This window comes from Bos grunniens, chromosome 8 (assembly GCF_055505025.1).
Source record: "Bos grunniens cultivar Pamir isolate PY7600 chromosome 8, Bosgru_T2T1.0, whole genome shotgun sequence".
NCBI lineage: Eukaryota > Metazoa > Chordata > Mammalia > Artiodactyla > Bovidae > Bos > Bos grunniens.
In genome coordinates this window covers 85087774-85112174 of record NC_141172.1, presented here as the reverse complement: position 1 = coordinate 85112174, position 24401 = coordinate 85087774, and the positions used below count along the sequence as shown (strand labels likewise).

The 24401-nt window shown below is 43.2% G+C and overlaps 1 protein-coding gene across 1 annotated transcript; it reads right to left on the bottom strand.

The window, feature by feature from the left end:
* Positions 1-332: 332 nt before the first annotated feature.
* LOC147367600 (tripartite motif-containing protein 54-like) lies at positions 333-24166 on the bottom strand. The gene is made up of 5 exons (XM_086414632.1): positions 23979-24166; positions 19082-19319; positions 15405-15563; positions 13311-13481; positions 333-1064 (listed from the first exon to the last, which is right to left on the bottom strand). Exons 1-5 carry the CDS (start codon positions 24164-24166, stop codon positions 441-443), a joined length of 1380 nt encoding a protein of 459 aa, XP_086270758.1. The 3' UTR covers positions 333-440.
* Positions 24167-24401: the final 235 nt, after the last annotated feature.

Below are 24401 nucleotides of genomic sequence, written 5' to 3'. Positions count from 1 at the left end.
TATTGTGATGGAAAAACAACAAAAGCCACAGTCCAGAGCTAGCCAAAGGTTTCATTTCTGGGGGAGTCATTGCTATTGTGCTTTCTACTATCTGAGGCTCAACTGAGCTAAAAGTGCACACTAAGTCATCAGAACACAAAGCTTTTCTGTTCAGTTTGTGCCAAGAACTCACCTCCTGCACCACCCACCCCGACTGCCAAATTAGCAGCCCCCATGATTCAAACCCTCCTATGTGAGCCTCAAGCAAGTAGTTTTTAAAGCAGATTTCCATTTAAAAAAGAAGAAAAAAAGGCTTTGGATGATCAACACAAGACCAAAATCAAAAGAGAAACCACAATGTAGAATTTTTTAATTTTCTTTTTAAGAAGCAAAGTCTAGCAACTTTCAAGTTACAGACAAAATGATAAAAGTTGTTGACATCTTGAGACCAAAATAATACCTTACACGGTTGATTCTCTAGAACCAATCTCACTTCCTTGTACTGAGTAAGCATGAGATGGGTTCCTAGGAAGCTTTGCCTCTTGATTTGGTTTTGGCCCTGAGCCCGACACTGCCTTGCACAAAATATCCTCAAGCACTTGTTGCGACAGACGGCCCTGCATGGCACAGCCTGCCTGCCAGGCCTCTTGGAGCCCAGCCATGCTGGCCGGCACTTGGTCAGTCTCAGGCGGGGCAAAGGCAGTGATGTCTATTCCTCTAATGAGCTCTTGAAAATAGCGCCTGATGGAAATAGTGTCCTTGGTGGGGACTGTGGGGGACACGCTGCCCTCCACGAGTCTCTTCATCTCCCCCTTGAGCCTTTTATGCTCTTGGAGAAATTGCACTGTGTTAGCATGATGCTGCAGGAGCATCTTCATCTGCTGGTAAAGCTCTCGGGGGGCTTCAAGTTCCCGGGCAACCAGCTGTAACTTCTCCAGCTTGGAGCAGTGCTCACTCTGCAGTTGCTTTTTCAAGGTGGCAATACGACATTTGATGCCACTGAGCAGGCTGTCTCCTATGGCGTCGATCATGGCCATTGTGTCAGTGGCGCTGGTAGAGAGTTCCCTGATGAGCTTCTCCATGTCCTGTGGAGGCAGCATGAACAATTCTTAGGAAAGACCTTCAGCATTCAGGCCTGGGCACCTGGTTCATGGCATTGCCTCTTCTCCACTACTGAACCAAGAACTCCTTAGGGGTGGTGCCCACTGCTAGCTGCTAGCCTACTACCCTTTTTTCAACTCTTTCCTACCAAAGAACCCTGATTCTTCCAGCCAGTGATGTGTGGGCAGCTAAAAATACTTACATTCATTTCCTGCTTTCCTTGTAGTTCGGGGTGACAAGGCATGCAACAGAAGCAGAAGTCTGAGTTATTGGGTGCGGCTTCTGGGAAAGCTGCCTAAAAGTAGATGCTTCTGGGACAAGTCTTGATCCTTCCCCTTTCTCCTGCCAGGACCTGGGGTCAATGCCCCATGGAGTAGGCTCCTGGTAACCTTGTGCTGACAGGAGCACGCACGGCAAAGCTGAGAGAAAAGGGTGGAGCATCATGGGGCCACTAAGCTGGCATTCTTGACTTTCTACCTATGGCCATTTCATTAAGTTAAAAAATAAATAGAATCTCTAATTTTTAAAAAACCTTCAGTTTGTGAATTTCTATTACAATCAAACGTACACCCTTACTAAAAGAATACTCAAGTGGAAGGAGTTACCTGAATATTTTGAAGGGAATGAAATCACAAACCATCCATTGTGATCTTGCTAGAAAAAGTCAAGGTCTCTTACTCTGGACTCCATGACCTACAGTGCCCTTCCCCGTCTGGTCAGCTTGTCCTGCAGCTCATCCTGTCAGCCTCAGCTCTGCATCACCTCTGTGATCAGGTCTCCCCTCGGGGGGAAGGAGTGTAGGGGAAACAGCTGTAGAGGCACTCGGAGGTAAGGCCAGGCAGCCCCTAGGTGTGCTTGTGGCTCTTACATCTGAATAGTCCTGCATCTTAGATTCCTGCCTTGAGGAAAGGAGATCATGGGTGCTGAAGAGAACTAAATGAGATGATGGACATATAGTGCCTAACACCAGACCAGCATGTAGTAGGCACTTAACAAATTCATCTTCCATGGGATGAAGAGATTCTTCCATTCTATTGATAAATGTTTCTATAGGTCTCATATATGTCACCGTGGCTCCCAATAGTACAATATAATAGTACAATAAGCAGGGTGACAATATAAAGCCTTGACATACTCTTTTCCCAATTTGGAACCAGTCTGTTGTTCCACGTCCAGTTCTAACTATTGCTTCTTGACCTGCATACAGATTTCTCAGGAGGCACGTCAGGTGGTCGTCTGGTATTCCCATTGCATTAAGAATTCTGCACAGTTTGTTGTGATGCACACAGTCAAAGGCTTTGGCATAGTCAATAAAGCAGAAACAGATGTTTTTTCTGGAACTCTCTTGTTTTTTCGATGATTCAGCGGATGTTGGCAATTTGATCTCTGGTTCGTCTGCCTTTGCTAAATCCAGCTAGAACATCTGGAAGTTCATGGTTCACATACTGTTGAAGCCTGGCTTGGAGAATTTTGAGCATTACTTTGCTAGCGTGTGAGATGAGTGCAATTGTGCGATAGTTTGAGCATTCTTTGGCATTGCCCTTCTTAGGGATTGGAATGAAAACTGACCTTTTCCAGTCCTGTGTCTACTGCTGAGTTTTTCAAATGTGGTGGCATATTGAGTGCAGCACTTTCACAGCATCATTTTTTAGGATTTGAAATAGCTCAACTGGAATTCCATCACCTCCACTAGCTTTGTTCATAGTGATGCTTCCTAAGGTCCACTTGACTTCGCATTCCAGAATATCTGGCTCTAGGTGAGTGATCACACCATTGTGGTTATCTGGGTCATGAAGATCTTTTTTGTATAGTTCTTCTGTGTATTCTGGCCACCTCTTCTTAATATCGTCTGCTTCTGTTAGGTCCCTACCATTTCTGTCCTTTATTGTTTCCATCTTTGCATGAAATGTTCCCTTGATATCTCTAATTTTCTTCGAGATCCCTAGTCTTTCCCATTCTATTGTTTTCCTCTATTTCTTTGCACTGATCACTGAAGAATCAAATGGGTATATCTTTCCTTTTCTCCTTTGCCTTGAGCTTCTCTTGTTTTCTCAGCTATTTGTAAGGCCTCCTCAGACAACCATTTTGCCTTTTTGCATTTCTTTTTCTTGGGTATGGTCTTGATCACTGCCTCCTGTACAATGTCATGAACCTCCATCTATAGTTCTTCAGGCACTGTGTCTATCAGATCTAATCCCTTGAATCTATTTGTCACTTCCACTGTATAATTGTAAGGGATTTGATTTAGGTCTGCATTCAGTTCAGTTCAGTTCAGTCGCTCAGTCATGTCCGACTCTTTGTGACCCCATGAATCGCAGCACGCCAGGCTTCCCTGTCCATCACCAACTCCCAGAGTTCACTCAGACTCACGTCCATCGAGTCAGTGATGCCATCCAGCCATCTCATGCTCTGTTGTCCCTTTCTCCTCCTGCTCCCAATCTCTCCCAGCATCAGAGTCTTTTCCAATGAGTCAGCTCTTCACATGAGGTGGCCAAAGTACTGGAGTTTCAGCTTTAGCATCATTCCTTCCAAAGAAATCCCAGGGCTGATCTCCTTCAGAATGGACTGGTTGGATCTCCTTGCAGTCCAAGGGACTCTCAAGAGTCTTCTCCAACACCACAGTTCAAAAGCATCCATTTTTTGGCACTCACCCTTCTTCACAGTCCAACTCTCACATCCATACGTGACCACAGGAAAAACCATAGCCTTGACTAGACAGACCTTTGTTGGCAAAGTAATGTCTCTGCTTTTGAATATGCTGTCTAGGTTGGTCATAACTTTCCTTCCAAGGAGTAAGCGTCTTTTAATTTCATGTCTGCAGTCACCATCTGCAGTGATTTTGGAGCCCCCCAAAATAAAGTCTGACACTGTTTCCACTGTTTCTCTATCTATTTCCCATGACGTGATGGGACCGGATGCCATGATCGTTTTCTGAATGTTGAGCTTTAAGCCAACTTTTTCACTCTCCTCTTTCACTTTCATCAAGAGGTTTTTTAGTTCACTTTCTGCCATAAGGTTGGTGTCATCTGCATATCTGAGGTTATTGATATTTAAAATGGTGTATAAAATAACCACGTTTATTTAAGAATGTATTCCAATATCAAACAGCAAATTTCAACAATGCAAAACTGCAATTACTTTAATATATTTTCTTTTCTCTTGGGTTTTGAAACCTAGAAGAGGAAGAGCTGAACCAGTTAACTTTTTAAAAAATTACCAAATTGTTTTCCAAAGTGTTTGTACAATTTTACATTCCCAGCAGCAGTGTATGAGAGTTCCTTACCCAGAGTCCCCTACATCCACACAAACACTTGATCTATCATTTCAGATAGATGTGTAGCTGTATCTCATTGTGGTTTTCATTTGCATTTCCCTAATAACTGAGAATCTTTTCATATACTGTTTGCCATCTGCATAGCTCATTTGGTGTAAAGTCTATGCTAATATTTTGCCTATTTTAATTGATTTGTTTGTTTTCTTTTTTTTTGGCCACACTCTGAGCCATGCAGGATCTTAGTTCCCTGACCAAGGATTGAACTTGTGCTCCCTGTACTGGGAACGTGGAGTCTTAACCCCTGGACTGCCAGGGAAGTCCCCAAGCTGTTTGTTTTCTTATTGTTGAGTTTTGAGAGTTCTTTATATACTCTTTATCTTTTATCAGATATATTTTTACAGAGATATTTTTCTCCTATGTTTTCTTCTACACATTGTGCGGTTTTAGTTTTATATATATATATATATATATATATATATAGGTCTACTGTCTATGTAGGATTAATTTTTGCATATAGTGTGAAGGATGGATGAAGTTTTGTTTTTCTTTTCCTTCCTTTTCTTTCTTTCTTTGTTGCTGTTGCTACATACAAAATTTCAATTGTTCCAGTACCATTTGTTGAAGAGGCTAGTCTTTCTCCACTGCACTGCTTTTGCAGTTTTGTCAAAACTCAGGTTCTATTTGTGTACAGATTTGTTTCTGGATTCTTTATTTTGTTCCATTGTTTTATTTGTCTGTCTTTATGCCAATACCATGCTCTTTCGATTACCAGAGTTTTAGATTAATTGTTGAATTCAGGTACAGTTAACCCTACAACTTTATTTCAAATTGTTTTGGTTATTCTATAACCTTTACTTTTCCACATGAGCTTTAGAATCACCCAGTCATTAAAAAAAAAAAAAAAAAAAAGTATGCTGGGATGTTAATTGTGATTGCATGAAATCTGTTGAAGTATTTGGGTAGAACTGACATGTCAATAACACTGAGTTTTGCTATGCATGAAGAGTATATATTCTGCCATTTATTTACTAATAGATCCTCTTAATTTCTCTCAGCAATAGTTATTTTGTTTTGCTTCTTCCTTTCCTATCTGAATGCTTTTATTTTTCTTGCCTAGTTGTACTGGTTAGAACTCCAGTACAATGTTAAATTGCAGTGATGAGAACAACATCATTGTCTTATTTCTGATCTTGTTGGGGGTGAATATTCAGTGTTGCAAGATTAAGCATGATGTTAGTTGCAGGTTTTCACAGATGCCTTTTATTATCTTCTATGTTGTGGTATAATGGGAAATATATGGCCTTTGTCCCTGGTTCCTGGTACAAAGCTCATAAAATTCTTGGAATTTCCTGAGTGATAGGTATAGATTTTGTTATTCATAATAAGCCGTATTTAAAAATATATGAGATTATACTAATTACGTGACTCTTGGTGGGTCCCTAGATAGCTTCAGGATGGATCCTGGTTGCGAGAAAGACCAAACATGACTAAAGAGTTGGAACTTTCAGCTCTACCCTCAATCTCTGGGTTTTAGCCCTACCCTCAAACTCTGGGTTTCAGCCCTGCCCTCAACTGGCGGTATAAAACTCTGAGAAGAGGAGAGGGATTAGAGATTGAGTTCAATCACCAATGGCCAATGATTTGATCAGTCGTGCCCTACATAATTGGGGAAGGAAATGGCAACCCACTCCAGTATTCTTGCCTGGAGAATTCCGTGGACAGAGGAGCCTGGTGGGCTGCCGTCTTTGGGGTCGCACAGAGTCGGACACGACTGAAGCGATTTAGCAGCAGCAACAGCCCTACATAATGGAATCTCCACAAAAACCCCTTTAGAAAGGGTTCAGGGAGCTTCCAATTGGTGAACACTGTTATGCTGGGAGGACAGGACACACGGAGAACTCATGCAAGCTACCCCTCTAAATACCCCACAGCTCTTACCTTGTCCTGTGTATCTTTTCTGTTTAGCTGTTGCTGATTTATATCCTTATAATAAAGAAGTAAAAGCAGTAAAGTGCTTTCCTGAGATCTGTGAATCATTCTAATGAATCATCAACCTGAGAAGGGGGTTGTAGGAAACCCAAGTTTATAGCCAGTTAGTCAGAAGTACAGGTGGCAACTTCAGACTTGTGACTGAAATCTGAAGTGAGGGCAGTCTTATAGCATAGCCCTTAACTGGTGAGGTCTGTATTAACTACAGATGGTTAGTGTCAGAACTGAATTAAGTTTTTGGACAATCAGTTTGGCCTCTGAGAACCAGAGCATCTGAGATATTACTAGATTGCTTAGTTTTATCAAATTAATATTGAATTCTTGCAAAAAAGTATTCTGTCTACTGAAATCATATGATTTTTCATTTTTCTTTTGTTATTATAGTGGACTACATTGATTTTTGAATGTTAGCACTGTATTCTGGAGATAAAGCCCCTTTTGCTTGTAATGTATTAGGCCTCTCATATATTTTTGGATATGATCTACAAAATTTTTAAATGAATTATTACATCAGTGTTCATAAAAGATATTGGTTGTAATTTTCTTTGCCTGGTTCTGACTTCAGGATAACCCTGGTCCTATAGAAAGAGTTGGGACAAATTCCCATTTCTTTAATTTTCTGGAAGTTTGTGTATATTTGTTATTGCCTCTTCCTTAAATGTTTGGTCGAATCATCAACAAACCTATATGGGCTTGGAGTTTTTAATGCAAGCAAGTTTTTAACTACAAATTTAACTTCTTTAACAGATAAATGGCTATTATAACATTTCTTCTGGGAGAATTTTGATCATTTGTGTCTTTCACAGAATTTAATCTAAATTGTCGAGTTTATTGCCATAAAATTGTTTGCAGTTGTCCCTTATTATGTGTTGGAGCCACTCCTCAGAAACCTGAAGAGTGATGATGTCACCACAGAAAGATGTGATGAAAAGGGCTATTACATAATGAAGCTTTCTGGAGGAGAGCAGGGCAGCTTCCAACCAGGTCTGAAATAGCTTTAAAGAGCAGAGAAAGCAGATTGGTTTGGAATTTTTATGGTGGTTATGAGCTGTGGAAGGTTCCCACAGCTAAGCTGGGCTTATGTGGTTTGAAATCCTGCAGGTGCCAAAGAAGGTTTGCTTATCAGCTTTTCCAGATTTCGATCAGAAGGGGTAGAGGGAGAAGGAAGGCTTTAAAAGCTGTGAGCAGTTTAACATTAAACATAGAGTTTGACTGTTGTATTTTAAATACCTATAGAATTTGTAGTGATGTTACCTCTCTTATTCCTGGTTTTGGTAAATAATGTTCTCTCTCCTCTCACCATCTCTATTTCCTTGAGTAGTCTGGCTAGAAGTTTAATTCTGTTGATCTTCTTGAAGAACTAGTTTTTGGTTTTATTTATTTTCTCTATTGTTTTTGGTTTTCTAGCTCATTTTTTTCTGCTCTGTCTTTATTATTTCTTTTATGCTGCTTACTTGGATTACTTCACTCTCTCTTTTTGTACTTTCCTAAGGTGGGAGCTGAGATCAGTAATACCAAGTCTTATTATTTTCTAATTTAAATTTCCCACGTGCTGCTTTAGTGGCAACCCATAATACTGATATGTTTTGCTTTCATTTTTATCCAGTGCAAAATACTTTATAATCTCCATTTTGGTTTTTCTTTGACCTATGAGTTAATCAATACATGTTATTTAATTTCCAAAAATCTGTAAGTTATTCATTTCTAATTTAATTCTGTTGTCATCAGAGAAACTCAACATTTGAAAAACTAGGATCATGGCATCCAGTCCCATCATTTCACAGCAAATAGAAGGGGGAAAAGTGGAAACAGTAACAGATTGTATTTTCTTGGGCTCCAAAATCACTGCGGATGGTAACCGCAGCCATGAAATTAAAAGACACTTGCTTCTTGGAAGGAAAGCTATGACAAACCTAGACAGTGTATTAAGAAGCAGAGACGACTTTGCCAACGAAAGTCCATGTAGTCAAAGCTATGGTTTTTCCAGTAGTCATGTACAGATGTGAGAACTGAACCATATAAAAGGCTAAATGCCAAAGAACTGATGCTTTTGAATTCTCCAGTGGTTCTGGAGAAGACTCTTGAGAGTCCCTTTGATAGCAAGGAGATCAAACCAATCAATCCTAAAGGAAATCTACCCTGAATATTCATTGGAAAGACTAATGCTGAAGATGAAGCTCCAGTACTTTAGCCACCTGAGGAGAAGAGCCGACTCATTATAAAAGACCCTGATTCTGGTAAAGATAGAAGGCAGGAGGAGAAGAGGGTGACAGAAGATGAGATGGTTGGATAGCATCACTGACTCCAAGGACATGAGTTTGAGCAAACTCTAGGAGATAATGAAGAACTGGGAAGTCTGGTGCACTGCAGTCTATGGGGTCACAAAGAGTTGGGCATGACTTAGCAACTAAACAGGGAACGTACTTTGTATAAATTGAATTTTTAAAAACGTTTAAAAAATAATTTTATTTATTTATTTATTGGCTGTGCAGACTTCTCTCTAGTTGCAGTGAGTGGTGGCTACTGTGGTTGCAGTGCACGGGGTTCTTACTGCGGTGGCTTCTGTTGTTGCAGAGTACAGGCTCTAGGGCGTGTGGGCTTCAGTAGTTTCGGCTTGAGGGCTCAGTGGTTGCGGTTTCCAGACTCTAGAACACAGGTTCAATAGCTGTGGCACACGGGCGTAGTTGCTCCATGGCATGTGGGATCCTCCTGGACCAGGGATTGAACCCATGTCTCCTGTATTGGTAGGAGGATCCTTTACCATTGAGCCAACAGAAAAGCCCCAAATCCTTTTAAATTTGTTGATACTTGTTTTATGGTCTATCTTGGTGAGCTGTGTGAACTTGAGAATGTGTTCTATTGTTGTTGGGGGGGAATGTTCCATAAATGTTAGTCAGGCCTGATTAACAATGTTGTTCAAGCTATATATTTGCAGAATTCCTGCATACCTGTTCTATCAGTTATCAAGAAAAAGATATTGAAAATTATTGATTTGTCTATTTCTCCTGGTAGTTTTGTCGGTTTTTGCTTTATATATTTTGAAGATTCCTTATTAAATGCATAAACATTTCAGACTGTTTTTATTCTCTTGATTAATTGATCCATTTACGAAAATGAAATTACCTTCTTTCTCCTTGGTATTAATAATATTATTTGGCCTGAAATCTTCTTTGCCTGATGTTAATAGAGCCACTCTGGCTTCTTTTGACTCATATTAGCATGACATGTCTCTTTCCATTCTTTCACTTTTAACCTATTTGTGTCTTCATATAAAGCACATTTATCCGAGTTGGGTCTTGATTTTTTTTTTTTTCACTATGATGAAAGCCTTTTTAATTGGAGTGTTTAGACCATTTTCAGTTGATGTGATTATTGATATGGCTAGATTTGAGTTTTATCATCTTGCTATTTGCTTCGATTTGCCCAATCTGGTTTTTGTTCCCTTCCTCCTCTCTTTCTACCTTCTTTAGGATTAATTGTGTATCTTTTATAATCCTATTTTATCTCCACTGCTGGCTTATTAGCAATAACTCTTTACTATTTTAGTGGTTGCTTGAGGGCTTATGGGCTTCCCTGGTGGCTCAAATGGTAAAGAATCTGCCTGCAATGCAGGAGACCCAGGTTTGATTCCTGGGTCGGAAAGATCCCCTGGAGAAGGGAATGTCTATCCACTCCAGTCTTCTTGCCTGGGAAATCCCATAAACAGAGGAGCCTGGCATGCTTAGTCCATGGCATTGCAAAGAATCAAACGCAACTGAGGGACTTTCACTTTCTTGAGGGCTTATAGCACACATCTTTAACTTATCACAGTCTACCTTCATCTCACCTCACATGTAGTATAAAACCCTTATCGTACTGTACCTCCATGATGTCTCTCCTAGGCTCATGCTATTGTTGTCATGTACTTTACTTTTACATGTAATGAACGTCATATGACATTGTTATTTTAAAAACAGTGAGTTATGTTTTGAAAGATTTAAATAATATGAAAACAATCTTACATATTTACGGTTTTCTTTGCCATTTCTGGTGTCCTTTATTCCTTTTAGATTCAGATTTTCCTTCTGCCTGAAGGACTTCCTATAACATTTCTTATAGTGTGAATCTGCTGGTGATGAATTCTTTCAGCTTTTGAAAGAAAGTGTTTTTATTTTGTCTTCATATTTGAAAGATATTTTCACTAGATACAGAATTCTAGGTTGACTTTTTTAAACTGATATTTTAAAGATTTTTCTCCACTGTCTTCATGCTTGGATTGTTTCCAGCAAGAAAGCAGATGTCATCCTTATTTTTGTTCTTCTGTGTGAAATATGTGTGTGTTTTTACCTTTGGGTGCTGTTAATATTTTCTCTTTATCACTGGCTTCAGCAATTTGACTATGATGTACTCTGGTATAGTTTTAGCCATATTTATTTTACTAGATGTTTGTCAAATTTCTTGGATGTATTTTTTTTATATAGTTTTCATCAAGTTTGGTAAATATTTGGCCATTATTTTTTAAGATAGTTTTCCTGTCCTTCCCCCACCCCATCATTTCCTTCAGGGACTTCAATTAGTCAAATATTGGGACACGAAGCTCTTCCCCTGCTAAGTAATTCTGTTTTAAAAAAAATTCTCACTCCTCTCTGGGTTTCATTTTGAGTAATTTCTATTGCTATGTCTTCAATTTCACAAAGCTTTTCTTCTCAGTGACTAACCTGCTGTTAATCCCACTAAGCGTATTTTTCTCTCATCTCCAGAAATTTGATTTGAATCTTTTTTATATCTTCCTTGTCTCTAACTTTTTGAAATATGGACTACAATTACAATAATTATAATTATAAATATAATTTAGCAACTGAAAAAACCAACAAATTATTATTTTCATTATGGGTCATATTTTCCTGCTTCTTTGCTTGCCTGGTAATCTTTGATGTCATACATTGTGATTTTTTACCTTGTTTGATGTTGTGTATTTTTACATTCCTATAAATCTTAATATTTTGGGAGGATACAGTTAAGTTACTTGGAAAAAATGATCTTTTAGTGCTTGCTTCCCTGGTGGCTCAGATGGTAAAGAATCTGCCTGCCAATGCAGGAGACCTGGGTTTGATCCCTGGGTTGGGAAGATCACCTGGAGAAAGGAATAACTACCCACTCCAGTGGTCTTGCCTGGATAATCCCATGGACAGAGGAGCCTATAGTCCTCGGGGTCGCAAAGAATCGGACACGACTGAGTGACTAACACTTTCATTTTCACTTCATTATTTATTAGGTGAGTCTGGAGCCATGCTCATTCTGGGACTAAGACTTCCTGAGTACTCACTTCAATGTCTCATGATTTACAAGTTTTTCCAATCTTGTTCGTGGGAACAGGCTTTGTTCTGATTCTGTTTGAGCTCCAAGCACTGCCCTCAATCTTTTCCTGTGGAGCCTTTCATGGCATAAGGTAATTTTCTCACAGACAGGTGCTGAGCTCTGTTGAACACTCAAAGGAGACTCTCTGCAGATCTCTGGTTTGTCTCTCTGTGCAGTGCTCTCTTCTCTGAACTCTGTCTTATGCACTTGAAATGTCTTGACCTCCCCAGATCTGCCAGGCTTTGCTTGGGTTCCCTCTTTCCACCCTTTCGAGCTCTCTCAAGGCAGTAAGTTATAGCAACTGTAGAGCTAATCTTGTGTATATCCTGTCTCTCAGAGATTAGTATCTTTTATTTCTTGAGGTCCAGTGTCTTGAAAACTGTTGTTCCATATATTTTTGTTTATTTTGTTTTATTTTTCCAGAAGGGAGAATAAATTCAGACTTTGTTACTCTATCTGGATCAGATGAGGAAATAATAAAAATCCAATTTTAACCAATATTTGGTATTTAGAAGAAGATCTATAAAAGTCAGCTATGATAGACAGAGATATTCTGCCCCAATCCCCCTTTCCAGAGAGGACTTACTGCCTGTCGAGGTATGACCAGCCTCCAGGTGTCAAATCCTTTGGGATTGCTGTGCCCTTCCCACATCAGCCTACATTTAGAGGCTGAGCAAAAGGACCTACAGTCTCCTGCCCATTGCAGCTCAACATAGAGTACTCTAATGGGCAAAGCTGGATCAGGCAATGCTTGTCAAGCCTGTGGTGTAGTTTGCCTTCTCCTCTGTTTCATCTACCTCCTCCTACTCTTACAGATGGCAGTCTTGGATATCTTGTACCCCAAACTCTGTCTCAGCTTCTGTTTCCAGAGACTCAACCTATGATACCAAATGTTAGGTGGCTAGTGTGGCCCAGTCCCCAGCAGCCTCTGCCTTGGCCCTTCTGCAGGTGTCCCTTCTCTACAAAAGCTAAAGTTTAGAATTTGTTTCTTAAAGACTATCTAGTCTTCAGTGTGTGTGTGTGTGTGTGACTTAGAAAATTTTGTTCTCTTGACAAATGTATCCAGAGATTGATTCCTAATATCTAAGTTTTGCAGGGCAGGGGAAAGTTATAAAATAAGGAAAATATACCATAGAAGCTAGGATGCATCTTACTTTGTCATCTTAAAAGAGTAAAGTGAAGTGAAAGTCACTCAGTCATGTCTGACTCTTTGCGACCCATGGACTATACTGCTCATGGACTTCTCCAGGCCCGAATACTGGTATGGGTAGCCATTCCCTTCTCCAGGGGATCTTCTCAACCCAGAGATAGAACCCAGGTCTCTCACACTGTAGGTGGATTCTTTACCAGCTGAGCCACCAGGGAAGCCCAAAAGAGTAAAATGGCCATTAAATGATCATTTTGGAATCCCTTTAAGCAAACAGAATTCAACCATTTCTCAACATGCACATTTCAAAACTTGACATATTTCACAACACACTTAAGGAGACTCACTCTCTAGAGAATTTCTCCCTCATATTTAAATACTGCTTTTGTTAATGTAGTGTCCTCAAGAGAACAGCAGTCATTTGAATGGAAGCCAAATATTGCCCTGCTGTTGGAGAAAAGACATGAGCCATATGAGCCATACCTGTACTGCCTGTGCCGCGCTCTCAGATTTCTGCAGCACCAGCTGAATATCCTTAGCAAAGTTCACTTTCCTCTCTGCATAGGCATCAGAAATCTTGGCTACTGGGTGAGTCTTGTGGTCCCCAAAGAGCTTGCACATTCCACATATTGGTTCTTCATCACTTAGGCACATCTGATTGACAAAAGAAAAGTCAATGACACTTATTTCCCTTCTTATTCCAGTCCTACACACTCAGAACCTTCTGTAACCTCAGGCTACTGAATGTATTCTTAAGCAGGTATCAAAAGTCAGTTGCACAGGAGGCTTGATGTATGGAAGACAGAGATGGTGGTAGTACCAGGATGCTTGAATGATAATTTAGTAAGCACATACACACTTGGTTTTTCTTGGACTCCTCATAATGACCCTTTGATTTGGATAGTATTGTGTCCATTTTACAGGGGAGAAAGCTGAAAAGTCTCCAAGTTGTTAAATGATTTGCCCAAGGACACAATGCCATGAAGGGATAGAACTGGGGTTAGAAGCAAAGTCATTTCCACTTGGCCAAGCCAAGGGCTGTTATAAAGATTAAATATGATGCATGGAACATGCTTGGTATGCAATCTGGCACTCGGCAGACATTATACACATGGTAGCTACCAATAATATCATAAAGACTTCAACAAAGTTGACCCTGCTACAGGCTCAAGATAAACTGGGCCTATTTTAGATGAAAGGGATTGAGTAGGACCTCACTGTCCTGCTGGCCCCTTCACTTGGCTAATGGGAGCCTTGGAATGAAACCTTATGAATGAAATGAAAACTTACTAGTGAAAACTTGGAATCTCAGAAAGGGAGGTTACTGCTGAGGGTGAGAGAACCACTGAGAATTTGTGATAAATGAAACTGATTTTCAAAGGCAGAATTCAACAAGAATACCAAATCACATTGTATTCTCTTGGGTCCTCTTAGTGGCCTGAGCTAGCCTGCCCCAAACATTCCATTTATGTCCTTGCACGAGGAGGGGTGGCTGGAAGAAACAGAGCAGAAGCTGGTGGAGCTCAGAACAGCCCGGGAAAGTGGCTGAGGGTGGCGACTCACAAAGAAACCCTGCCCTCTGAGGACAGACCCTGGATATTCTGCCCTAAAGGGCTGGGGGCCCTGGAGCGATGAAGCCCTCACAGAGCTCCATCTGTGCTTTAGGAGTTGGCTGCAGAGCTCAAGCTAGAGCCAATTATAAAGACTCAGGAAAGCTTTTGACCTTCTCCAAGGAAACCACTAACTTAGTTCACCCCTGACCTTTATCAAAGCAACCTAAACCTGGTGGGTGCTGCATAGTCTGTGAGACGTGGGAGCTGCCTCATGCTGTCCCTCCAGGGCTGCTGGGGAAAGCAAACAGGCTCAAGGTTGTGTACAGGCTTTGTTGACTGTGACGAATGAAAGCTAAAGTGGTGTTATGTCTGATTCATATCTGAGTTATATTTGACATGGAGATCATCCTAAAGCTATTACCAAAGGGGCAGATTACATGTATCAAATCACCTGTGAAGATCTCTTAGCTGGGGAACATGGAATTAGAGTGGGGTACACATGGTTTTATTTAAATCACACTGTAGACACGTGTGTATAAACGTATAACATGTATAGCATCATACAGAGTACAGTAAAGAGTTAATATGACATATTGTATCAAAAACTCATGCTTAAGATTAAACATCAGAGTCATACACAGCTCTCCAAACGGGATGTGGCCAAAAGGAGGAATGGCAGATTCCTGGTCCCATCTTACCCTACCCTCTCTCTCTGCGTGATCATGGGTAGCTAAATTCTCATAGATCTGACTATCATGCAACTTCTTTGTAACTATGTGAGCCTGTCTATCTGTGGTCCCTTTAATCTTGCTGCAGTTTACCTGACTGAATACCACACACACACACCAAACCCTGGGCTCCATCACTAAGAATGAAGGTAGCGTTGATATGTGCATTTGTCTGGAAAGTAATCCTCTACTATACTCCTAAGCAAATATCTGATTTCAACAATAGGTTGCTGAGTAATTTGACAGATTGGGTAGCTAAGCAAGAATAAAATAAAATTAAAAGTGTGATTGAATACCAGATTCACACTTTCTCCATGCTTTTCACATGTCTGAGCAAGTTGATTTTGCTCCTTGGTGTGAAGCGTCTCAAGTTCTTCCTTAAACTTCTCCAGTATGTTTTCAGCCAAGATGTTCCTCTGCAATCCGTTTGTTCCCCTTCCCCTCAAATAAATGACCTAAAACACAGAACCGGCATGAGCTTGTGGCAAATTCCCATCATCAACTGTGACATCGTCATGGGGAAGGATGAGACACCGCCCTTCCTGCACATAAACACCAGTGAGCGGGAAGACAGCCCAGGCCACCCCTCCAGGCTTTCAAAAGGAAATGACTGTGAAGACTCCTCATCCCTGTAGAATATCTCCTCCTGCTCCAAAGCACTCTCACCTGAGCAAGTAAGTGCACCGTCTACAGAGGCAATCATCACAGACTCCATCAGATGGAGCAGGAATCTGCCTTCTTTGACCTTGTAAGTCTTGGTTAGCACCTGCTCTGTCTCCTGGGGACATTCAGGCCAGTGGGAAGACAGACCTTCATGAAGGACTGTGTGCTTGGATGTATAGGGGAGCACAGAGAAGGAAGGACTAACTCTCCTTGGGGTGACAGAGGAGAGCATGACTGGAGTCTCAAGAAGATGCCTAAATTAAGCATTGAAGACCAAAGCATATTAGCCACATCTTTTATTTACTGTGTCCTGATGTTCTGGCATCTGGGGCTTGGGATGAGCCCCTTCCCATTGGCTAGCCAGTTCCTACAGACAGTAAAGGATTCACCTGGGGGCATTCATTTTACATGCAAACTGACGAATCTGGGGTCCACACCCCAACCACTTCCTTTATATTTGCTGTTCCCCTACCCGCTGCCCTAGCCATTCAGGGCCAGATACTAGATATCTAGGGGCAACCCCATGTCCCAGAGGCCACTGAAATTGTTCAAGCTGGCCAATCCTAAGCCTTCTCACCATACCTACCTGTTTTCTTCCTGCAGAAACCAAACAAAAGTCTTTCTTGTCCACATTTCCCCATCCCCCTGTTTCCTGACCCACTCTGATTTCCACATGTGGCCCACTGTGATGTGGTGTGGCCCCTCCTCTTGGGGTCTATGAGTTACAAGCTATTTCTCAATGGCAATCATCTCCTGATCTGTTTGTCTTGTCATACCCAAATAATAACAAGGAAAAAAAGCCAAGGCTACATGCCACCCTGAGGTACCATCGCAGTCCACTCATCTGTCAATAACCTTAAATTCCACTTGTTTAATAAACTTTCATTGAGCACCTGCCATGCTGGGAATGTGATAGTGAACAGGACAGTACACCTGGCCCTACCCTCAGGGGTTTATATACTAGAGAGGGGAACAGACGCCAAACAACCTATGTGCCAGCTATAGCCACTGATTTCCAACCAGACAATCTAAACCCTTCTTGGACCCAGTTGTTTCTTCTGCAAAACTAACCCATGGTAAAAGAAGTCTTAACAGTGTCTTGTGTGTGTGGTGGGGGGACGCACATGAAGTGAAGAAAATGTTCTAGACGTTGGTCCGGGTGGGGCTTATATGGAAATACACATATGTGCTTTATTGGGACAAAGTGTACCTCAGATGTCCTCAATTTAGCAACTAAACGACAACAACAAATACCTCAGATGTGTGCATCACACACTTTACTGTGTGTATTTTATACCTCGAGGGAAGAAAGGTGGGTGAACTTAAACATCGTGACTTGAATTTTCAGCCTCGGTTTCATTATCTGCAAATAGAAATCCAGCCCGTTCTCTCCAGAAATGCTTAGATTCCTATTTGGGAATATGCATTAAAGGAATTACTATCATTATTGTTACAGTGAATTTTCAGTTACTTCTTTGAAAAAAAGTGCCTATTTAAGCTTGAGGGAGAAGGCGATGGCACCCCACTCCAGTACTCTCACCTGGGAAATCCCATGGACGGCGGAGCCTGGTGGGCTGCAGTCCATGGGGTCGCTAATAGTCGGACACGGCTGAGCGACTTCACTTTCACTTTTCACTTTCATGCATTGGAGAAGGAAATGGCAACCCACTCCAGTGTTCTTGCCTGGAGAATCCCAGGGACGGGGGAGCCTGGTGGGCTGCCATTTATGGGGTCGTGCAGAGTCGGACACGACTGAAGGAACTTAGCAACTTAAGCTTGGGGAGGGGGTTCCATAAAGTGGGCAGTCTTAAATTTAGAGATTATCTTGCCCGTAATCCTTATATAGTAAATGTTAACATATTTTTTTTTCTTCGAGATTGTCCCTCTCTCTAGACCGAGGAGCTGGGCTTCTCAGCCCTCCTCAGCCAGCATGCCATTTCTAAAAGGTTTACACCCTGCTCAGAATTTCCCTGGCCCCTCTGGGAAGAGAAAAAAAATTCATCTTTAGAGGGGCCGGTCCTGAGTTTAAACCCCAGGCTAGCCATCGCTACAAAATGAAAAGCATAAGTAAATCTAAGCATCTGGTGTTTTTGAACTGCTGCCCCGCAGCTCTATACACACATTCTCTCACACACAACCTTCTCACTGGCGCCCTAGCCCCCATATTCAGTTGATTACCATTGGAGAGCCAGCACCTGCCTCTCCAATCGGCCTACCCTCCGTTCCTACTGACACAGAACCCTTCATAACTTCCCTCTTCCTGCAATCCATTCATTTTATATTTTCTTCCTTCCTTCCACAAATACCCAAAGGACCTGGAGAAACACCAATCACAGTACTTTCATGCTACCTGGGGAGAGAAACACCACACAAGTCATTGTCCAACAAGTTTCCATGAGAATACATACTGCAGATAACAGTAGTATCAACACCAGTGCTCTATGACCTTTTCCAGGTTAAACATTTCTCCTGGCCCCACTGCTTACAGGACAGCATGCAAAGAAAGCCTTTTGCATGACATGTAAGACCTCCTTCAACATGCCCTGACCTGTCCTCCTAATGGATGCTGTAAGTGCCCTGGCAGCTCCTACAACCCCACACCAAAGCCTTCTTATTTACTAACCAACTCTAAGCAATCTGGCTGCAGGCCCCCCTTTAGGCCCTTGGTATCTGCTATCCTCTCTTCATCTGCCCTGCTTTGTAGTCTCTCCCCAGCTGTCAGCTCCTCTGCAGTCTTTTGTGTCTCCACTGAAGGGTCTCTCACTGTATAGAGAGCCACTGGCTCCTACAAGGATGTGTCTTGTCATCTTTGTATCCCTGGGATCCTGGCAGTGACAAGGCCCCTGGCAGGTGCTTGAAAATGTCCCCCTACCCCAGCACATACTGAATAAGTGAAAGCTGGTGTATTTTATCTCTTGGCAGTTCTGTTAGAACCTTCTAACATTAAACCACAGTGCATATCTTCCTGTAGCTCCTATCCTGGGTCCCACCATGTCTTCTAAGCCTGCTACCCCCAAAATCCATTGATGTGCTTAGTCACTTAGTCATGTCCAACTCTCTGTGACCCCATGAACAGTAGCCCACCAGGCTCTTATGTCCATGGGATTCTCCAGGCAAGAATACTGGAGTGGATTGCCATTTCCTTCTCTAGAAATCTGCTGATAACCCTTCACAGATGTGAGTTCTGGCCAGACAGTCTTCATTTTGCAGGCCAAATAACCTTAGCTCTTTTATTGCATAGATTCAAAGATGTGTTGACCAGAAAGAAATCTGCTATGTCAGCAGCAGAAGGGCCCCCAGGCTCTCTTACTTTCCTACACACTGGGCAGCAGAACTGTCCGTTGACGTGGGTGCAGTTCTGGCACACCAAGATCAGCTCCAGGCACTGTTTGCAGAAGTTGTGGGAGCAGGAGAGGAGCAGCACGGGCGGCGTGAACAGCTCCATGCACACGGGGCAGGACAGCACCGCACTCAGGGCCTCCATGGTGTCCACAGCTGTCTGCCTCCCCCAGGCGGCCAGCCCCCGCCAGGCTTCTAGAACAGGCGTGGAATGCAGTCACAATAGACACAGCCGGGCTTTCCTCAGAGGATAGAAGGCGCAAGGGGCCTCCAGACACTCGGGGCCCCAGGATGTATTAGCAGGGAGGTGGCAGACCATGCCCTGCCAGGGATATCCAGCCCACAGCTTATTTTTGGTACAACTCACAAGACACAAATATTTTTCACGTTTTAAGGCATTGTAAAAAACAACAAAAAAATCAAGAATATGTAATGTGCTTAGTCGTTCAGTTGTGTCCGACTCTGTGTGACCCCATGTACTGTAGCCTGCCAGGCTCCTCTGTCCGTGGGGATTCTCCAGGTAAGAATACTGGCCCTTCCTCCAGAGGATTTTCCTAACCCAGGGATCAAACCCAGGTCTCCTGCATTGCAGGCAGATTCTTTACCTTCTGAGTCACGAGAGAAGCCCAAGAATATGTAATAGAAGCCATACTTGATCTACAAAGTCTTAAATATTTACTTTCCAGCTCTTTACTGAAAGAGTTTTCTGACTCTGCCTAATTTAGAAGATAAACATAACTGGAATCCAGTCCACCTCATATGCATACTTTCAGCTTTAGGATTTGGTGGGATTGAGTGAGGAACAGGAAGCCTGCCTCTATCTAGCTCACAGTCTATGAGCTGGGTGATTATAAGCAGTGACTACTAGCCTCTCTCCTGTTTCTTCACCCACAGTATGTGGAACTGGGTCCTCGCTAATCCCTACCAGCCCTGTAACTCTGTGCATCTAGTCTGGCTTTCCTAACCTCCACCCCTGTCACAAAGGGGGCAGTTTTAGAGGTCTTACCTGGACTGTGGGTTCTTCGGAAGATGAACTAGTCTTAAAAAGAAGCATTGGTTGGACACTCAGACTGGGCCAGGCAGTTGTCACGTTGCGTGAGTGCTCAGTAGCTCAGTCGTGTCTAACTCTGGGAGACCCCATGAACTGTAGCCCACCAGGCTCCTATGTCCATGGGATTCTCCAGGCAATAATACTGGAGTGGGTTGCCATGCCCTCCTCCAGGGGAATCTTCCTGACCCAGGGATTGAACTGTTATCTGTCATTTAATCTCCACAACTGGAAGAGGCTCAAGTCATTAGCTTTCATCTGCATCATCGAAACTGAAGCCTGGAGAGGTCGAATAACCTGCCCAGGGCTTCAGTTCATGAAGATGGCAGAGCTTGTGATATACGCTTGCTTTGCTTCTGACGGGCTGTTGCTGCAGAGATGAGGTCCTCCTACAGATGTTCCCAGTGAGATATACAGTTTCCCTACACTCCTAGATGTGTTCATGAGACCACGGAGAGCAGGGAGAAAGGAGTGAAAACCCATCATGTGTGCTCTCAGCATCCATTTGACAAACACAGATTGAGGACTGAACATGTTTGAGACACATGATGGGTCGTGTAGGGGCTTAACATGCCCATTATTCATGACAGGTTCGTTAGGACTGGTGCTTTGCACATACCACCCTGTTTACTTACCACATGGCTCCTGAGTAACTGACTAATTCATGAACACAGACAAGGCAAATCCTTGCTCGTAGAGAGCTTGCAGTCCAAAGGAAATGGCAGGTACAGGAGGAGAGGTGTGGATGTCCCAGGCGGCCCACTGGCCATTTCTTCTCTGACTGTCTTCCAGGACCGTGGCCAGAAATATCAACTCTGTCCCATCAAACTATCTGACATTGGGGAATGGTCATGTCAGAAGCTTTTGGCCAGTGAGGCTTGCATTGAAGTCTGCTGAAAGGATTTGGGAGAAACTTTCTTGCTTTCCTGATGAAAGAGATTGATGCAAATTTCAGCACAGTTTCCTTCATCTTTCTGCCTTGTATGAAAATGTAGAACTTGGAGTTGCAGCAGCCACTTTGCAACCATGAGGATTACAAATATGAAGCCTAACATCAGTGATTAGCAGCACTGATGCTGGTACTCACCTCCCTCCAGTTCAATGTACATGAGTAAGCAAAGCCACCATGAAATGGGTTTGCAATCCTAACTGATAAAACAAAGCAGCAAGTATTATAAGCCATGGTGATAAACTAGAAGCATTTTGAGAATACCATCTTACAAGAGAAAGGACTGTGGACAGTGTAGCAGAGCTTGTTGCTTACTTTGCAGAGGTGTTGTCTTCTGGCTTGCTAACAGGTCCCCAGCTACATTCAAGACTCCAGAGTGTAAGGAAAGTGCAAATTAGCTAAGATGGCTTATTCAGGCTCTCTCGCCCCACGTTTTGTAAATAATGACTATGTAACGGCTGAGATCACTTATAGCACTGCACATGCCCTGCATGAAGTACTCACTTGGTCACAGGTTGTGTGGGGTTCTCAGATATGTGAGCTCCACCTAGAAAGCATTTATTGCTACCTCACGGCTGTGTCTGTTGGGTTAGCCACCAGAGGAGAAAATATAAAGTGTCTACTGCTACGGCTGCTGCATCAGTCAGTGGAGAATAAACATGTCTGCAGTTCTACAGCTTCTCAAGTTTTCTTCAGACTTTCCCACTTGCACCTTATCTACCATGAGTTCAGCAAACAGTGTAAATAGCGAGACAATTAGCGTCATGAACAGGATGAAGAACAATATAGTGCTCCATCGTGAGGTGTCCCTGACTGAGACAAGACCCCAAAAGCAATGTCATCTCTCTTCCCAGTCACTCGGATCTTTAGGCTAGCTTCATTACACGGCCCACTTCCCTCCAATGAGACATTAGGGGGATTTTGCCAGAAAGTTACTGGGAAACTTTTCCACCATAATAAAAGGGGAAATATCCCACTCTTTTTTTTTTTTTTTTTTTGGCCTTGAGTATAGTTGTGTGAAGACATGATCTTGGAGCTACAGCAGCCATCTGTGATAGAGAGGTAATCCCTGAAGATCAGCAGAGGCACTGACCCAGACTACTGATACTGACATCAGTGAGCTGGCTCTAGACTTCTTGTAGGTAAAGTGTAGACGTCCTCAATGCTTAAATCCTATTGGCTGATCAGGCTCACAAGCTCATTCTTGGCTTGTGCACAGACTTCCTGAAGCACTAGATGTTTGGCTCCTCATGTCCAAGCCTCTTAAAGGCCGCATGGTCAGTCAGGACTGGGAGCAGCAGGCTGGGCAGGTAAGCACTGGCCTCAGTCTACTCCCCCAGTCCCTGGCTGTCTTGGGAACTGCCAGCAGGAAGCAAGCTTTTGTTCATTAAGCCATTGCTTTTTTGTTCATTTTTTATTGTGCTAAAATATACAAAACATAAAATTTACCTTTTTAAACCCTCCCTTTTTTTTTTTCACACTGCATATCATGTGAGATCTTAGTTCCCTGATCAGAGATGGAACCCATGCTCCTTACAGTGAAAGCTCAGAGCCCTAATCACTGGACAGCTAGGGAATTTCCTTAACCATGTTTAAGTGCACAATTCAGCCTGAAGTGCATTCAAACTGTTGAGTGACCATCAGTTCAGTTCAATTCAGTCACTCAGTCGTGTCTGACTCTGCGACCCCATGAATTGCAGCACACCAGGCCTCCCTGTCCATCACCAACTCCCAGAGTTCACTCAAACTCACGTCCATCGAGTCGGTGATGCCATCCAGCCCTCTCATCCTCTGTCGTCCCCTTCTCCTCCAACCCCCAATTCCTCCCAGCATCAGAGTCTTTTCCAATGAGTCAACTCTTCGCATGAGGTGGCCAAAGTATTGGAGTTTGAGCTTTAGCATCAGTCCTTCCAAAGAACACCCAGGACTGATCTCCTTTAGGATGGACTGGTTGAATCTCCTTGCAGTCCAAGGGACTCTCAAGAGTCTTCTCCAACACCACAGTTCAAAAGCATCAATTCTTTGGCGCTCAGCTTTCTTCACAGTCCATCTCTCACATCTATACATGATCACTGGAAAAACCATAGCCTTGACTAGACGGACCTTTGTTGGCAAAGTAATGTCTCTGCTTTTTAATATGCTATCTAGGTTGGTCATAACTTGCCTTCTAAGGAGTAAGTGTCTTAATTTCATGGCTGCAATCACCATCTGCAGTGACCATCACCGCTCTCCATTTCCAGAATTTTTCATCTTGCAAAACTAAAACTGACCCATTAAACAGTTGCCCCTTCTCTCCTCCCCAAGCTCTTGGCAACCCTTCCCCTACCCCTGGAACCACCTCTTATAGATGGAAAGTGACAGAGAGGAGGTGTGGAGGCCACAGGTCTTTGGCTGGACCCAGGCAGGACAGCCTCTAGGGTCAAGCTCTGGTGGTGCCACAGGAGCTGGAGAGGGTAGGCACAGTATGGTGATCCTCCTCCCTCCCAGGCAGGACTCAGGTGGGAAGAAACCAAGAAAGGGATTGGAGAGGCCAGAAGGTCCAGGGGGGACCAAGGAGAGAAAGTGTCCAAGCTGCCTCTCAATTTGGTGGGGGAGACCCGGAACCTCAGTCATTACCCGTGGCTTCAGGAGAGCAGGGAGTGGAACCCACATGGAAGCCAGATGGTTGGCTTCGGGAACCAGGAATGCAGGAGGGAGGAGCAGCAGATCCACCCACACTCTGCGCATCTGCCAGGCACCCTGAGCTCTTCCCGCAAATGCTGGACTGAGCAAAGGCAGACACCTTCCTCCCACCTTGTCCTCCCTCCCTGTCCCCATCGTGTTTCCACTTGAGAGTGGGGTTTTCCTGGTTTTCTATTTTTTTTCACTTACCCTCTTCCTGTGGCAGCGTCTTCCCTGCTTGTGTCCACCTTGGACACCAACTCTGCGCCAGGCGCCTGCTGGGATGGAGGATCAGACTTTAATGAGAAGCTACCCCTGCCTTCTAGGATCTGGCAGTCAACAGCAGGTGGGTCAGGGAGCCAGCAGTCTGCATCCAGACTCTTGCTGTCACTTGGCATGGGCCCCAGGAAGCCATGCAGAGAAAGGTTCCCCTTGGGGCGACCCAGGAGAATGGATGTCACTGAGGGAAGGGTGAAAACAGAGCAGGAGGGCTCAGGGTGTGGGGGTCCTGAGACCCCTGAGTCCTGAGTGGTGCAGGTGGCAGTTTGATGTCTAGAAGGCAAGGTCCCAGTGAGGCTGAGGGGGACGGGTGTGGAGACACAGCTTTAGAAAGCAAGGAAAGTGTAGAGGGAA